The sequence below is a fragment of the Lepidochelys olivacea genome (genome assembly GCF_965140295.1).
Source record: "Lepidochelys olivacea isolate rLepOli2 genome assembly, chromosome: 5".
In the NCBI taxonomy this organism is placed as follows: Eukaryota; Metazoa; Chordata; order Testudines; family Cheloniidae; genus Lepidochelys; species Lepidochelys olivacea.
This window is the reverse complement of record NC_140415.1, coordinates 6,032,110-6,049,951: the sequence shown is the minus strand read 5'-3', so window position 1 is coordinate 6,049,951 and position 17,842 is coordinate 6,032,110. Positions and strand designations below refer to the sequence as shown.

Sequence of the window (17,842 nt, the reverse complement as noted above, 5' to 3'; positions counted from 1 at the left end):
AAATCTTGGTAAGTTAGGGCTTCTTTATATGGCAAGATAGTACGCAGCAAGGTGGGGTATACATCTACAGCACACTAGCTTGCTGTGTGGACTTTCAAAGAGTGGTAGGTCAAAGCATACTACAGATCTTTTAGTACGCGGTAGCAGGGTGATGTACAACAAGCTAGAGCATTGTAGATTTACACCCAAGCTTGGTGCACTTAAAATCACCGTATATACAAGCCCTTATTCTTTTCATCTGGCATGAGCTAACAGGGTACAAGATTATTCTTAAGTACAGGTAGATCACACAGTCCACTAGATCAAAGTTAAAAAAAAAATTACAATTCATTTCAGACAATGCTCTCTCCACTTTAAAGACAGAGAGGCAGGTTCTGTCCTGAGGAACTTACAATTTAAAAGACAAAAGACCAGACAGGAAGGCACTGAAAGAGACCAAGAGGATGACAGCATACAATATCAAACTAATTTGTTCACCCTGTAAGGCTAACACGCACAGTAACAATTACGATCACTATGACAAATGTTTGGGAGAAAACAGATCTCATTGCTTTCACTGAACCACTCTGTCCTAAGGGAGGGCGGGGAAGTGTTTTGTCATCTAGACCGTTAAAACTATTTCACAAGCGAAGGCCATTCTAAGGTTAAAAACAGCGAGAAAATTGCTACTGATTAATAATAAAGCCATTCATTTTATTCTTCAAATCTAAAGTAATTACAAGCCAGAGTATGGCAAATGGATTTAGCTGAAGCCATTACGTCAGAAGACTCCTTTAAAGAAGAACAGTAATTTAAAACACTAAACTGAATAATGAACTCTCCTGAACAACAATTATTATGGGATTGATTTATTGAAAGTGCATTTAATCACGCAAGAAATGTTTAAACTTTCCAAAATAGTTCAGGGAGACTGCAACACCAATAGCAGAGTCAGCCCAATGTGATCATTACAGCTGAGGACCTAAAGCGGACAGGGAATTTATTGAGTTTGGAACAATAAAGTACGTCAAGCTCTCCGAATCCACATTTCTAGTCAATTTCTTACAGTACAGACTTCAGCAATTAATCTCATTTACCATTTGTGCCTCCTTTTAGGAGGTCTCAGTCATTGTTTTCATGTGGGGCCAAGTGTTACCAAGTAGAACGTAACTCAGAAAAGATGTTCTGGGAGCTCACGGCTCTAAATCTAGCAATGTTTCACCTGAAAAGGTTCAGCAACATTAAAAGAATAGTTGGAATAATCCACCCAGTTAAGTAGCATGGTTAGTTTGCATACTTCTGTGGATATGGTTAAATTGGCAGTTAGTGCATTGTCCTCCTCAGTAAACACCAGATTTTCCAGAGTGGAATGAATTTATCTGACCTATGTAGGCTTATTCTTTAGGGGGACTGCAGATGACTTGGGATCTCATTGCTGCCCTGACAGCAAAGGGTCTATCTCAGATGATTTCAGACAATATCTATAGATGGGCACACTCTGGATCTTGCTTTTGGTTCAGAAGCAAAAATGACTGGAGTAGGTGACTATTACACCTGTGCAAAATGCAACTCAGCTCCCAGCATGAAGACAGATTCCTGGTATCTCATATGAAGAGTACTATGCAGCCTGTGGGCCGCTACCAGTGACTACAGGATGATGACTCATTGTCTTCAGCCATCAAAACAGTGGCTCAAAAATATTCTAGCCTCAGCCTCAAGGATCACCTTAATATACAAATGGCCTGAAATGTGTAAGAAATCTGGGGCCAATGTTAAAAAGCAAGCAGCAGTCATCATTTGCCAAGGCAGATTCCATGAAGTCTTATGCCATGGCTTTTGGATAAGGGAGGGTTCCTCCTCCTGCATCAGAAGACAGCCAGCAAAACTGTCCCAAAAATTTCAGTCTGAATCCCAAAGCCAACAGCTCAGTTTCTCTCTTCTCAAAACCATACCCATAAATTTAAAAGGCAATTCACACAAACAAAATCTGTATCTGGAACGTTAACAAAAGCTCCCACAGATTTCAGTGGGGTGTTTCGTGACTAATGCTTTGAAATTTTACTCTAAAAATTCTGATTTATACATAGTTAAAGCTGATAGTCAGACTTTTAACTCCCCTGGTTAATCCTAAACATTGCAACACCAGTGACAGACAATATGGTCACCTTTTGTTCTAAAGTATTTATTTGCAGTCTATCAGCAAGAGGGATTTAATTAAGACCAAACATTCAGCTTTATATGAATTTACAGGCTTTGATATGTTTAAACGCTTATTTTAATGTAGGTTGTGCCTGGTGTTAGTTTAGGAGTTCATAAAAATTTCAAAAATGTATTATTTACCCAGGAGTCCTTGACTGATTCTTCTACACTTAAGAAGTTCCTAAATACATATAACAAGTTCCTAAATACATATATTATTTAACTGGTGCTGTCATTACGGTCTAGCATATAAATATTCAGGGACTTTTTAATATGCTGAGCTTTTATCCAAATGACCAAAATGGTTGCTTGGAAATATTTACTAGTGGGTAGCCAATAATATCACTGAGGGAAGGACCTTCAAAGACTGAGGCACTATGAATGATAGAGAATGCCGAGTTACTAATTTGTCATTGTTTCTGCTCTTCCCCCTTCTTCCCCCCCGCCCCCAACATCCTCTTCCCAGCATCAAACACCTTATATCACTGTAGCATGTATCCATACATTAGAAAGAAAGGAAACAAAAAAAAATATCAATCAGCATTGAACATTATAAGCTATGGCCACTCAGTTCCCTTAAACTGAAAAATAGAAATGAGGAAAAAGTTATTAATTTCCAGTCATTCTGCAACAGTGGATTTGAACTTCAGTATTATTAGACCTAGACAAAGAGTAACAAAAACCTTGACATCAGTTTTTTCTCTGAGATACCCCTCTTTAAACAATTTCTCATAACCAGTGGGGGAAATTCACTCTGAAGTGCTGAAAAGGCATCCATTCATCAAATAAGCTCTGTAACATAGCTCAAAAAAGTGATTTATGTTAGGGTGAGGTCCAATATTAGAGATTTCTTTTGAATTCCATACAGTTAAAGTTACAGCCAAAGGCCAAGATTTTCAAAAATTGGTGCCTGAGGTTAGGTTTCTAAATCCTTATTTGATACATAAATAATCAGCCTGACTTTCAGAAGTGCTGAGTACCCAGCAGCTCCCAGTGAACTCCTGCAAAAAGCAGAGTCTCTTCTGTTTCAAGTCTTTTCCTTCTTGCCTTTCATCTCTTTCCTGAAAGGCCAGACAGAGGTGGGGAAAAGAGACATGAAATAGAACTTAGGTATGAACTTTAGGAAGGAGAGATAGAGGGCACAACTGTCAGATAGATGCATGTGCGCTTACCACAGCTGTGCACTCAAATCAGGTAATTTCATAAACAGTCATGTGCACCTCTGACCATTTCCTGTAGTAGTAATGGAGCATGCAAATTAGGAATGCAATTGCATGCATAAATGTGTGATAACTAGGCCCCAAAACACAAAAAATTATGTGGGTTGGCAGAGGCGTCTATGTAAGGGCTCCATCTTCATTATCCTCTGTTTCTTGGTTGGCAGCAACACACAATTCTATATATGGGATCATCCGAAACAGGGCTGGGGAAATGGAGGATAAAAGTCAATTTATTTGCCTTTTATCTTAAAAATGAAGGTGGATTCTGTGAGATTTAGAGAAGCACAATGCAGGGTAGGATCAGAAAACCCTCAACACTGATTCTCGCTCTTCACACCAACTAAGTGAATGGCATTGAGCAAGTCACTTAACTTTATGATGTTCCTTTGGAAAATTGGGGCTAATCCTACATTCCGGAGGTGTTGGGCAGATAATTTAGTGCTTTTCATACAAGAGCTATAGAAATGCATAGTTTTGTGATTATATTAGAAATCAAAAGGTTTTCCAGATGATTCCACATAAGAAGTTAGTACTCTATAATCTCACCTTTCCTAAAAGAATGTTTCCTTAACAGTGTAATATTGATAGTAAAGTACTTGTTAAACTTTTGTGAAACCAATCAGTAAGAAAAAATAGCCTTAGTCAATTAGTGTTAAAAACCATACCCGCACAGCACTAGAGATAAATCATAGATTAGCTGAATTAATATGGACAAGGATTTGTTATGTAAACTTGACTGCTGCTTCAAATCAACAGATCATGTTCTATCATAATTTGAGAGATGTAAAAAAATCCAGGTACACTCCCAATGTAAAAATTTTAACAGAGGTCTATAGGGTTGATGGGCAAAAAATATTTTGAATAAAGGAAAAGGGGAAAGGAGTTGTTCAGTCTGGAAACTCAGCATCCACCATGAAACCATTTTTTCCTCGAAACACTGATCATTTGAGCAGGGAATAAGAGTTCTTGTCAAACAATTTTCTTCCTACAGTCTAGAACCAGAAGAAGTTTCATTTTTCAAAGCCTCTTCCTCTCCCCTTCCCTCATTTGAGGAATGTTGATTCCAGTCCTCACCCCCACAAAAATCTTGAGGTTGGTTTGCCTCATGTTTATGCCTTAACATCATCAAAAGAAAAAGCAAATTTTATCTGCTGCAGCTGAGCCAGCAAGAGAGGCCACAGAGCAACAAACATTGGTTTAATAAGAATTGCAATAATACTGCCACTTATTTCTTAATGGCAATTATTATTGCACATTTTTCAAAGGTGCCCATCACTGGGCATCTTTAGGAGAAATAGTTGTCTTTAAAAAGATATTTACAATACAGAGGCTATTTCCCCAGTGTCTGGAAGTAGGTCATATTTGGGCCTTAAATTACTAATTGCAAGTATCTGCTTCATACGACTTGAACATTTACCAGACTTATATCTAAAAGATTACAACGAAGTCTCAAAGATCAGGGGAGGGGACATGTTCCCCAACTGGGACAGCAGCAGTGTCTTAGTGGGGAAAATCAGGCCACCTCCTCCCCAGCTTTTGAAAGGAAGAGAAAGAAATAGTTTGGCAAAGCTATAAGCAACTGAAAAGAGGGTTTTATAAAGGGTAGTGCCAGACCACCTTAAAAATAGGTGGTGCTACCAGTCCTGACTACAGTATGGACCCTCTTATGATTGAGAACTTTATGTCTCACTCTGCCAATGATTCACACAGAGCACTGGGCAGGGCTGTCATCTGTTCAATTTTATTCACCAATGGAAAGTACTCAACTGAAGTGTGTTTTCAAGCCTTGGCCACTAAGTATGTAGAAAAAGCTTTTAGTCTTATGTTTTCATAGGTTTTGATTTGTATGGTTCTCTAACCAAACAGCAGTGATCAGTCATGAGACTGGTTCGAACCAGATTCTAATAAAGACATAAGTTCATTTCTCCCTATCCTGAGAAACTGCTCAAAGCTCAATACAAAATTCTGTGTAACTCCATAATTCAGTGTGAATTCCCCTTCGGCTTCTTGCATGCAACCCTGAGTCAAAATAGAATCTGGCTCATTTACACACCAGTGCTCGGACAGCCTGGTCCTTCAGAACTCCTTCTGAAGTTCTACACCTTAGAATTGGGCCATTAAGTACACAGTAAAGTGCATCCTCATTGAGCTAGTTATTGCTTTTAAGGAAATAAAGACACTTCTCTATAAAGAGAAAGATAAGACAATGTGCAAGTTCCACAGTAGTTTCTTTCTGATATTCAAATAAACCCCAGGGAAGACTGAAACTATAGCTGGTTTGATATTTGCCTCTCACAGACTAGAGAGATTAGTTTGCTATTGTAGGACACTTCTAAGTGCTCAGCTGAATACAATGGTTTGTTAATACAGAGCTAATTACATTAAGTTTTCTAAAAAAAGAACAAGGTAGGTCAAATTTTGAGTCTACCAGCCTTCAGAGGTTCTCTTTAAATTATTATATTCCTGGTACCATCTAGGCAAATAAATTCCCTGTGCATTTGAACAGAACTTGAAGTGGTATCGCTTTATTTGTCAAATAGCAAGAATTTGTATTCAACTTCAGTAAGTCTTTTATACAGCTCCTAGGCACTGGAACAGACTTCAAGAGTTATGAAATTAACTGATCGGAGTTATGTGAAAGATTTTGAATCATTCATGTATGATGGATAACTGTTCCCATAGTTAAAATTATATTGGTTTAAATTATCCTTGTTTTATGTCCATAGGTTTTTATAGTTTTATACAGTATGAAACTGCATGTATTAACATTCTGCCATCTTTGCCAGACTTCTCCAAAAAGATGTTTATGCTTGAACAACCCATCTCTGATAAAGGTAAAAAAAAACAAAGCAAAAAACTATAAAAGGGGTATATTTCCTTCCCAGTGACTAAGAGTCATTAGCATTAATGGAAGTTACATGTACATATTCACCAATCTAGATAATATTCCCACAGAGCGTGCATCTCACTTAAATTCATAAGCACATTAAGACCCAAGAACTAGAACACTCTACCACAAAATCCTGATCCTACTGAAATCAATGCAAAAGTACAAACTGTGGTCCCACTGAAGCCAAGTCTGAAGTTAGAATAGTCTTTGCAAATTTGTTGTATTTTGTGGCAGAAACACGTGCCTTGATATTTCTCAGCACCTACATCATAGTCAGCAAATCTTGTCAGCCTGTATATCATTCAGCAGTAGAGTGAACAGTTTCTTTTATGAAAATTAATGCCACTGTATTAAACAAACCCTCTCTTGTGTTCCCTGTTGGGATTGTTCGTTAGCCTTCTGAAGGTTTAAAGTAGAAAGACAGCAGTCTAAGAACCAGGATTTGGGCGACTGAATACAAGACAGACCAAGGCTCCAACATATTTCAGAGGTCCCTGGTATGCTCAACCTAGTTATAAACCAAGGCCCTGATCCTGCAATCTGATCCATGCAAGTGGACCCCAGTGCATGGATCTGTGCAGATCACAGTCCAGCATTGGGACCCAAACGTGTTTTTCAATTTTTAATATGGGTCTAAACTGCATAATTTGGATCCATTACTCTTTTTTTTTAAAATGTTTGGTTCCATTAATACTGCTTTGTGAACCTCTCCCAGTATGAGCTGGCCAAACCCCGGATCTCAAGGTTTTTTTTATTTTAATGCCTTCAGCGTAAATCCTGTCTCTGGACACTGAAAGTAGTGGAAAGCCATGTGAAAGGAGCTTTAGACCGCAATTACAACCGTCTAACAGGATTAAGTGAAAAAAATCTGTAACCATATTTTAATGCATAAACTCCTTATTGCCATTTGTAGTTGACAAATATCTATTTCACAGCAAAATAACATCACTGGAACAGCTGGGCAGCAGTTTCAAGCTCAAATGAAGTAGCAGCACATGCTGACAAGTCATCTCTGATTGCTTTTGAATGGCAGCACATGCAGATTTATTCCCTGCTATAAATTAGAACAATTATCTCTCTGCAGTTCACTTGTTATTTCAGACAGTGAATCCCACCACACGTTGTTTTGGGTTTTTTTAAAAAAGGATATCTTCCCTTTCCTTGATGATAAGTTCATTCTGCTCCTCTAGCTGTCTGATCTTCTTCTCAAATGACTCCTGTTCTGCTCTCAGTCGCTCCTCTGTCTCTTCCTTTTCCTCACTTATCCTGAAACGATTAAAGAGAGACCAATTGCCCTGTCAGAGTGAAATAAAATTCATGACCATGACCTCAGTGCCTAATTTCCAATGGAGGACCGCACGGAAACTACCAAGCAAGGACCCAAAGCTTTGTGCAATTAGATCTGTGCAGACTGACCCTTGTGACCATAATGGAGCCATACTAAGGTCCATACAAGAGTAAGGAGCCTACCCATACAGCTCCAGTTGTAGGATCAGGGCCCAAGACAAAGAGTTTAAGAACATATTTCCATTTCTAATTTTACAAGCAAAACATTGTTTGTTTGCACATCTTTTCACCAAAGAAAAAGTTTTTATAGAAACCAGATTTTCTTCTACCAAATGTTTAGGTATTAATACATGAGCAATTGTTTTTGTATCAGCCCTGAGGCCTTGTATCTTGTTGCTTGATATAAATAACCGGACAGCAATTAAAACATGACAACGTAAGCAAGGTTTACAATCATAATTTATTTTTCATTTCAAAGTGAACTCCAAAGAGAAGGGGAAAACACCCAAATTATTCTGGCATCGTGTAGGCTGAAGATTATTACCCATAGACTATCCCCAAACAACTCCTACCTATACTAAAAATATGACTTGGAAATCTTGGCTCTGTAAAAGCTCTCCAAAAAATGCTATTTGCTTTAGACAGTTAAACAACATAGTTAATGCTCTTCACTTCCATAGTTCCTTTCGCTGAAGGATCTTGAAGTGTTTTACCAATGTTCAGACCCATAGCTGCCATGAGGAAGATAACGGGATTGAATCACAATGTGTAAAAAAGCCAAGAAACTGACCAAGTTTCAGTTTACTTTACTTGGAGGAGGTGGTTTTGGGGCAAGAAGGAGAGCCTGTTCCTTGGAACAAATGGGAAGACATAGGTCACCAGACTCACTGATGTCCCAAGATCTGCAGGGAAATCAGGAACAGACTCAGTCATCCATGTAGCACTCTAACTCACCCATAGGGGGTGTGAAGGGGTTTCAACATTCCAGAGAGCACCCACAAAAAATGTTGATTGGGTCAGCGTTCCCCAGTACAGGAAAATCCACAGTGGGGGTGAGGCAGAACTCCCTGGCCAAGAGACACCTGCCTGACTCCAACCCCCAACCTTAACCATAGCTCAAGCAAAGATTGTACAGAATGAGAAGTAGCTACCTAACAGGGCTGATGCTAAAGCTCAAAATCCCTACTCTCCAAACCCAAGGCCAGAAAATAAAAGTATAAGGGGATGATTTGACCCTGTATGGTCACCACCTTTACAGTGGGGCAATCTGAGGCTCCAGAGCTAATCATTAAGTACAGTTTTTTATATCATACATAGCAAGAGATGACTGTGGTGTTAAACCATTCCACCAACAGAGGGCCTATGCCCATTTTCTTGTCCTACACAATTCTACACATTGGTGGTGTTCACCAGTCTAGATCCACCACGAGACTGTTTCACATGGGGGCTGCACACACCAGAGGAGGAAAGCAATGCATGTGGAGAAAGCTACATGACCCTGAATTCACCCCCAGGTCCCATTAATATTTGCTCCTATGGCTTCGAATAAGACAACATATGTCTATCACCCAACCCTGCTCCCACCGAGAACTCTAATGCAACAAGCTAGAGGAGCAAACATCACTTTAGGTTCAGGCTTTTGCATCTCACCAGTATTAGCTTCTTCTTTCTGAATCTACAGCACTCATTTCAGCTGCAGTATCACACATGGCCTAGCTCCATACAGCCAGTAATAGATGCCTGCACTCCAAGCAGCATGTAGCTTTCCAGCAAGCAGGAAACAGGGAGGAGAGGAGAAGAAAAACAATAGAAAGGAAAGCAACTATACACACAAATGAGATGGGGGGTGGGGGGGAGCAGAAAAGGGGATGAGAAAATGAACAGAAGAGGAAAAAGGTGACAGCACTTGCCATGAGGGGATATAAAGGAGGATGGTCATCTGCTAATTGCAAGGGTGATGCAGCACCAAAAAAAGATGTGAGCACAGGGCCACACCAATATATAGCAGAAGTATTCAAACTGGACAAAGCATTAGAAAATGCACTGTAGGGAATTATTCTGTACAGACCAAAGAGGATAGGAACCAAATCTAATGGGTTTTGCCCATCTCTATATTCTGTGCTTTTATTATTTGTATTATCTTCATCGTGTTCATGTGCTGCATTGCACTTTTTATTTAACACACAGTACAATGTAGGGTGACCAGATGTCCTGTTTTTAAAGGGACAGTCCCATTTTGGGGGACTTTTTCTTATATAAGCGCCTATTATCACCCACCCCGTCCCTGTCCCATCTGGACTTGAATGTAGAGAGGGCGGAAATTTGGCAAACCATAAGGAAAAGACATTCCATACAGACAGGGTCATGTGAACAAAGACACGGAGTTGGGAATTGGAAAGATGACACCGACTGGTTTCTGAGCTTGTGGGAATTATCATCATTTAGGTACTGCTCACAGTTTGCCAGGCACATGGCAGTCCAGCACAGAGAGAAAGGATAACATTTTCAAGAGCACCAAAAAGCGACCAAGTCTCAAGACCTATTTTCAAAAGGGATTTAGGAAGCCCATGTCTCATTGACTTTCAATGGGACTTTAATGTCTAGATTCCTCTTGAAAACTTTACCCAAAAGCCCTGCTTTGAAGAGCTTAAAAACCCATGGATTTGACCCTGCAAAGGGATCCACCTGTACAGAACCTTACGCTTGTGTAGTGTCTGACTCTTCAGAAAGATTTATGCATGCAGAATTAAGACCTAGATAGACAACAGATGGGATGGGAGGAAAGGATGTGACATCAAAAGCAAATTAGTACAGCCACCATCTATTTTGTTCACTTCACTGACAGGAAGATCAGGGCCCACAGCTCTCAAGGAAGTAATGTCTTAAGGAGAGATTTCAGAGTAGCAGCCATGTTAGTCTGTATCCACAAAAAGAAAAGGAGGACTTGTGGCACCTTAGAGACCAACCAATTTATTTGAGCATAAGCTTTTGTGAGCTACAGCTTATGCTCAAATAAATTGATTAGTCTCTAAGGTGCCACAAGTCCTCCTTTTCTTTTTGTCTTAAGGAGGAGATTGGCTTTGAAAGTGACAATCAGAGCATCCTGAGCAAGACAGGACAGCAGAAGGGGCAGTAGCACAAGACAGAGCAGGATTCTCCTTGCACAGTGGGGATGAAAGGTAACCAGGGGGCACCAAGCAAAATACAGCTTTACAGGTGGTTAAATAAGCTCTCTATCTTGAAGGTAACCTCCACCCCTAACTCGCTGCTGGGTCTGCAGTCCAGGAATACATATCAGGCCTGAATAAACAGCAGCTGAAGGGCCAAATACTAGCCAAACTCAGTGTAATTAAAGGCAATGGTAGGTAGTGGGAAGACAAAGGACAAATGCAGCGGTCTATGCAGTCAAGCTGAAAAGAAGACAGCAGAGCACCTGACAGCCCTACAGGACAAAGCAGACACTCCCTGTGATGTCAGAACATCATGTGCACTGTCAGATGAGCTGGGGATATGAAAAAAAGAATTAGATAAGTTCATGGAGGATAGGTCCGTCAATGGCTATTTTCCAGGGTGGTCACGGGCACAACCCCATGCTCTAGGAGTCCCGAAACCTTTGACTGCCAGAAGCTGGTACGGGATGACAGGGGGACGGATCACTCAAAAAATTGCCCTATTCTGTTAATTCCCTCTGAGGCATCTAACGTTGGCCACTGCTGGAAGACAGGATATTGGACTAGATGGACCATTGGTCTGACCCAGTATGGCCATTTGTATGTTCTTATGAACAAGTTGGGAATGGCCACCCCAAAAGCAAATATACTACCACTGTACTGAACTGGATAGGCAGCTCCACACAGCTGTGTACAACTTAATGCCCATAACATACCTATGCCTACAAAGTCCACAAATCAACTGCAGCAACACTCCCCAGCAGTTAACATCTCCACACCACATACACTGATTAAACCTTATCCTGCATGCTGCTGTAGCTCTATGGTCCACAGTCCAGTTGTGTCACTAACAATGCTTGCTACTGAGGTGTATACAGAGGACTGATGAGTGTGGATCCCTTCAGACTTCCTTCTATATCCTCTTGCGTCCCCTAGAGATTCCCTTTAATCAAGGTTTCTATTCTCTTACCCAGGAGTCAACACAGGGAGATACACTGTTTTTAAGTGTAGAGGGCTGGAATGTCGTTGCCTCGGTAACACTCTTCAGGCGGCTAAGCTGTTACAGCTGCTCAGTGCTCCTGTTCTTGGAGCTCCGGTGTTATCAGCACAAGCAGATGTGCAGCCTGCTAATTCAGCAGACCTCGATGTTACTCATAAAAGAAAGACCACAGGCACGGTTCAGGGACAAAGGCACTCGGCCAGGTTTATAGCCCTCAAGGCACAGTCCTAGCATCCCATCGGAGCTACAGGTACACTAACATATGAGTGCCCCGTGGCAAGGAGCAGCGGGAATTTCTGCTGTCCCCTCAGCCACACAAAGGGTTAAGGCGAGGTACCCCAAGATTTCTAGACAAACAATTTACATACCACTTTACATGTTTCACAATATCTGCTTGTTACCTCTCCTTGTATCTTGTTCCTGATGTCTTGGGCAAAACATCCCTATTCACAGGGCTTAAGTTCAGCCAGAGCTGTCTGGAGTGGAGCCCCAGTGAACCCCAGCAGGGCTGAATCCCTGAGCCGTGGAGCCTTCCCCCCCCCGCCCCCGCAGCTGAAGCCCAGACGTCTGCCGCCCTGCAGGGCGGAAGCCACGAGCATCCCCCCACTGCCAGCCCAGCAGTTGAAGGCTGAAGGCTGGAGCCCCAAGTTCCCCCTCCCTCCCCGTGCTGGGCCCTGGAGTTTTTATAGCATGTTGGTGGGGTTGGGGGGCCCTCCGGGAAACAATCTATGAGAATTTAAGCCGTGTCTATTCATCACTTCTGTCAAACCCTCGTATCCTGTGCTAGGTCAGGAGGTACCTGTGCTAATCTTTTGGAATGGGTTCACGTACTTACCCAGTGTCTAGTACTTCTTGGGAGTGCCTGTGTTTTAGCAATGCTAGCAGTACCTTTGCTAAGTTCATGTACCAGACAGTAAACTCGTAAGCATCTGCTTTAATATGTCGCCTGACTTTGATTCACAGGAACAGGTCTTGCACCAGGCCCAGTGCTCCAGGCTGTCTCTCTCTCTACTACATATAGCATCTCTGGTTTTAGAGCCAAGATATCCACACCCAACCACCCAATCCACATGCTTGGTGAACCACACGGAGAAAGCAGATGAATATTTCAGACTCGGCTACGCTGTTCCCCCAGCTAGGAATCCTCATGTCCCCTAATAAAGATTTCATCCTCAAGCTGTTCCTTAGCCCACAGGCACAGCAAACTCCATTCTGAGCTCCTTCACTCTCATTGACTGAGGACATGAATTCCATTAAACAGTATCTGCCTAGTCAGGCAAGGGCATTCTACATTCTGTGACAATGCTATGCACACACAGGAATGTCCGGTCACCCTTTTCAGGTGTGTATAGTAACGTACTTCCAGTTAGATGCAGACACCTCAATCTCATTTTGAGATGGCCAAATGGCCTCTGGAAACTTGTGTCTGGGGGCACTACTATACCAGTGCTCTGCCTTTAATTGAAGATTTAATAAAGGGTGAGGGGCTTGATTTTCTAGGGGTACCCTCTGTAAACTGAGAGAAGACAAACAAAGGTACTTGTCCTCCCAGTGCTGTGAGGAGTAGGACTGCTAATAAATGAGTCTGCATGGTGTAAGGGGCTTATTCCTTCACCCACTTACTTCCCTGGTCCTTCTCGCATGAACAGAGAGCAACAATACCCGAAGTCCAAAGGTGCAAACAATTCGATGTTTATTGGGGTGAACTTCCAGCAAGCATGATTCATAGAATCATAGAATATCAGGGTTGGAAGGGACCCCAGAAGGTCATCTAGTCCAACCCCCTGCTCAAAGCAGGACCAATTCCCAGTTAAATCATCCCAGCCAGGGCTTTGTCAAGCCTGACCTTAAAAACCTCTAAGGAAGGAGATTCTACCACCTCCCTAGGTAACGCATTCCAGTGGTTCACCACCCTCTTAGTGAAAAAGGTTTTCCTAATATCCAATCTAAACCTCCCCCACTGCAACTTGAGACCATTACTCCTCGTTCTGTCATCTGCTACCATTGAGAACAGTCTAGAGCCATCCTCTTTGGAACCCCCTTTCAGGTAGTTGAAAGCAGCCATCAAATCCCCCCTCATTCTTCTCTTCTGCAGGCTAAACAATCCCAGCTCCCTCAGCCTCTCCTCATAACTCATGTGTTCCAGTCCCCTAATCATTTTTGTTGCCCTTCGCTGGACTCTCTCCAATTTATCCACATCCTTCTTGAAGTGTGGGGCCCAAAACTGGACACAGTACTCCAGATGAGGCCTCACCAATGTCGAATAGAGGGGAACGATCACGTCCCTCGATCTGCTTGCTATGCCCCTACTTATACATCCCAAAATGCCATTGGCCTTCTTGGCAACAAGGGCACACTGCTGACTCATATCCAGTTTCTCGTCCACTGTCACCCCTAGGTCCTTTTCCGCAGAACTGCTGCCTAGCCATTCGGTCCCTAGTCTGTAGCTGTGCATTGGGTTCTTCCGTCCTAAGTGCAGGACCCTGCACTTATCCTTATTGAACCTCATCAGATTTCTTTTGGCCCAATCCTCCAATTTGTCTAGGTCCTTCTGTATCCTATCCCTCCCCTCCAGCGTATCTACCACTCCTCCCAGTTTAGTATCATCCGCAAATTTGTTGAGAGTGCAATCCACACCATCCTCCAGATCATTTATGAAGATATTGAACAAAATCGGCCCCAGGACCGACCCTTGGGGCACTCCACTTGATACCGGCTGCCAACTAGACATGGAGCCATTGATCACTACCCGTTGAGCCCGACAATCTAGCCAGCTTTCTATCCACCTTATAGTGCATTCATCCAGCCCATACTTCCTTAACTTGCTGACAAGAATACTGTGGGAGACCGTGTCGAAAGCTTTGCTAAAGTCAAGAAACAGTTTCCTTCCTTAGTATCCTCCTTCCCAGCTCTGACACCACAGAGCCTTACTGGTGTCCCTGTTCCCATTCACCTCCCTTAGCAAAACATGATTCCAATTCCCCACCCTGCATTTCCCCCCCCACCCACTTCCTGATTGACTGCAGACTATATAGTAAAACTTGAGTTCTGCTTAGCTATACCTTAACCAATCATTTTCCTGAAATTTAACTAACCAATCCTAACATATTGTAACATGATTATTTAACCAATTATATCCCACCACCTCAATTAGTTTACATCCAGCAAAATTAATTATACAGCAGACAGAAACAATCACAGAACCAGACAGAGATTATACAGACAAACAATGGGGAAATGGGGACTACAATGATAGAACAACACAAATGAGGATTTCACATCCCAGCTATTGATAAGTGAGTTCTTGCCAGACAGGATGCTATCAAACTAAGTTTCCTTTTACATTTTCTAGGCACTTCCCTTTCTCTGGAGGTGATAGGCACTATCAGGACAGGATTGTATTCCTAACAGCCCAATAGCACCTTCTTTTAATGTGACTAGTTTGGAATGTGAGGATGTGACCGTTCACTGCCTCTGCTGTTTAGCCAAAGGCCTTATACAGTCAGACAGGTGATTTGGATTCTCTCTTTTATACCTCTAAAACTAGCTAAGTGATAAGAATACACCTAAATTAGAGTATAGGCCTTTACAGACAGGCCTGCATATCTATATCCTAACACATGGTATATATATAGATATATATCTTATCTGATACTTCTACACACCCAAAATACAACTGAATTCCTTGGCTCCACACACAAAATGTCAAGGCAGGGAGGAAGAATTTGCAGGGTGAGGGTAAAGACAGGAATCAGCAAATCTTGCTACCACAGCTGTGAACTACCGCTTGGCATCACACATACCATATTCTTAGTGAGGATGCTCCCTATTCATGGAAGCTGACCATCCTGAGAGTCCTCACAGGTTACAACCCCCCATCCACTATGCCAGATATTGAAGGAGAGTGGGCCCTCAAGACTCTCATATTAGTTACAAAAACATGTTTCGGTCACGTGTATTGTGTGGCCACTCCCGCTACTCTACTTAGGAAGTCCCTGAGGCAGTGTGGGACAGATAGCTGGCTGATCCTGATTGGAATAACAGAGACTTGGTGGGATAAATCACATGACTGGAGTACTGTGATGGATGGATGGATATAAGCTGTTCAGGAAGGACAGAAAAGGTGGGGGAGTTGCATTGTAAGTAAGAGAGCAGTATGACTGCTCAGAGCTCCAGTATGAAACTGCAGAAAAACCTGAGAGTCTCTGGATTAAGTTTAGAAGTGTGAGCACCAAGGGTGATGTCATGGTGGGAGTCTGCTATAGACCACCAGCCCAGGGGGATGAGGTGGACAAGGCTTTCTTCCAGGAACTCACGGAAGTTACTAGACCGCACACCCTGGTTCTCATGGGAGACTTCAACCACCCTGATATCTGCTGGGAGAGCAATACAGCGGTGCATAGACAATCCAAGAAGTTTTTGGAAAGTGTAAGGGGACAATTTCCTGGTGCAAGTGCTGGATGAACCAACTAGGGGCAGAGCTCTTCTTGACCTGCTGCTCACAAACCGGGAAGAATTAGAAGGGGAAGCAAAATCGGATGGGAACCTGGGAGGCAGTGACCATGAGATGGTCGAGTTCAGGATCCTGACACAAGGAAGAAAGGAGAGCAGCAGAATACGAATCCTGGACTTCAGAAAAGCAGACTTTGATTCCCTCAGGGAACTGATGGGCAGGATCCCCTGGGAGAATAACATGAGTGGGAAAGGAGTCAAGGAGACCTGGCTGTATATTAAAGAATCCTTATTGAGGTTACAGGGACAAACCATCCCGATGTGTAGAAAGAATAGTAAATATGAAAGAATAGTAAAGCTTGGCTTAACAGTGAAATCTTTGCTGATCTTAAACACAAAAAAGAAGCTTACAAGAAGTGGAAGATTGGACAAATGACCAGGGAAGAGTATAAAAATATTGCTCGGGCATGCAGGAGTGATATCAGGAAGGCCAAATCACACCTGGAGTTGCAGCTAGCAAGAGATGTTAAGCGTAACAAGAAGGGTTTCTTCAGATATGTTAGCAATAAGAAGAAAGCCAAGGAAAGTGTGAGCCCCTTATTGAACGAGGGAGGCAACCTAGTGACAGAGGATATGGAAAAAATTAATGTACTCAATGCTTTTTTTGCCTCTGTCTTCACGCACAAGGTCAACTCCCAGACTACTGCACTGGACAGCACAGCATGGGGAGGAGGTGACCAGCTCTCTGTTGAGAAAGAAGTGGTTCGGGCTATTTAGAAAAGCTGGACGAGCACAAGTTCATGGGACTGGATGCGCTGCATCCAAGAGTGCTAAAGGAGTTGGCGGATGTGACTGCAGAGCCATTGGCCATTATCTTTGAAAACTCGTGGCAATCGGGGTAGGTCCCGGATGACTGGAAAAAAGCTAATATAGTGCCCATCTTTAAAAAAGGGAAGAAGGAGGATCCTGGGAACTACAGACCAGTCAGCCTCACCTCAGTCCCTGGACAAATCATGGAGCAGGTCCTCAAGAAATCAATTCTGAAGCACTCAGAGGAGAGGAAAGTGATCAGGAACAGTCAGCATGGATTCACCAAGGGCAAGTCATGCCTGACTAATCTAATTGCCTTCTCTGACAAGATAAATGGCTCCGTGAATGAGGGGAAAGCGGTGGACATGTTATTCCTTGACTTTAGCAAAGCTTTTGACATGGTCTCCCACAGTATTCTTGCCAGCAACTTAAAGTAGTATGGGCTGGATGAATGGACTATAAGGTGGATAGAAAGCTGGCTAGATTGTTGGGCTCAATGGATAGTGATCAACGGCTCCATGTCTAGTTGGCAGCCGGTATCAAGCGGCGTGCCTCAAGGGTCGGTCCTGGGGCCAGTTTTGTTCAATATCTTCATTAATGATCTGGAGGATGGCATGGACTGCACCCTCAGCAAGTTAGCAGCTGACACTAAACTGGGAGGAGTGGTAGATACGCTGGAGGGTAGGGATAGGATACAGAGGGACCTTGACATATTAGAGGATTGGGCCAAAAGAAATCTGATGAGGTTCAACAAGGACAAGTGCAGAGTCCTGCACTTAGGACGGAAGAACCCCATGCACCACTACAGACTAGGGACCGAATGGCTAGGCAGCAG

The 17,842-nt window shown here is 42.6% G+C and overlaps 1 protein-coding gene across 2 annotated transcripts in view; it reads right to left on the bottom strand.

Annotated features, from left to right (window-relative positions):
• Positions 1–17,842, bottom strand: part of KIAA1328 — a 268,352-nt gene that overhangs the window by 229,200 nt on the left and 21,310 nt on the right. For both annotated transcript variants that reach the window (XM_084628573.1, XM_084628572.1), the window contains exon 5: positions 7,439–7,554. In XM_084628573.1, the coding sequence (XP_084484699.1) occupies positions 7,439–7,554 (116 nt within the window). The remainder of the gene's footprint in view (positions 1–7,438; positions 7,555–17,842) is intronic.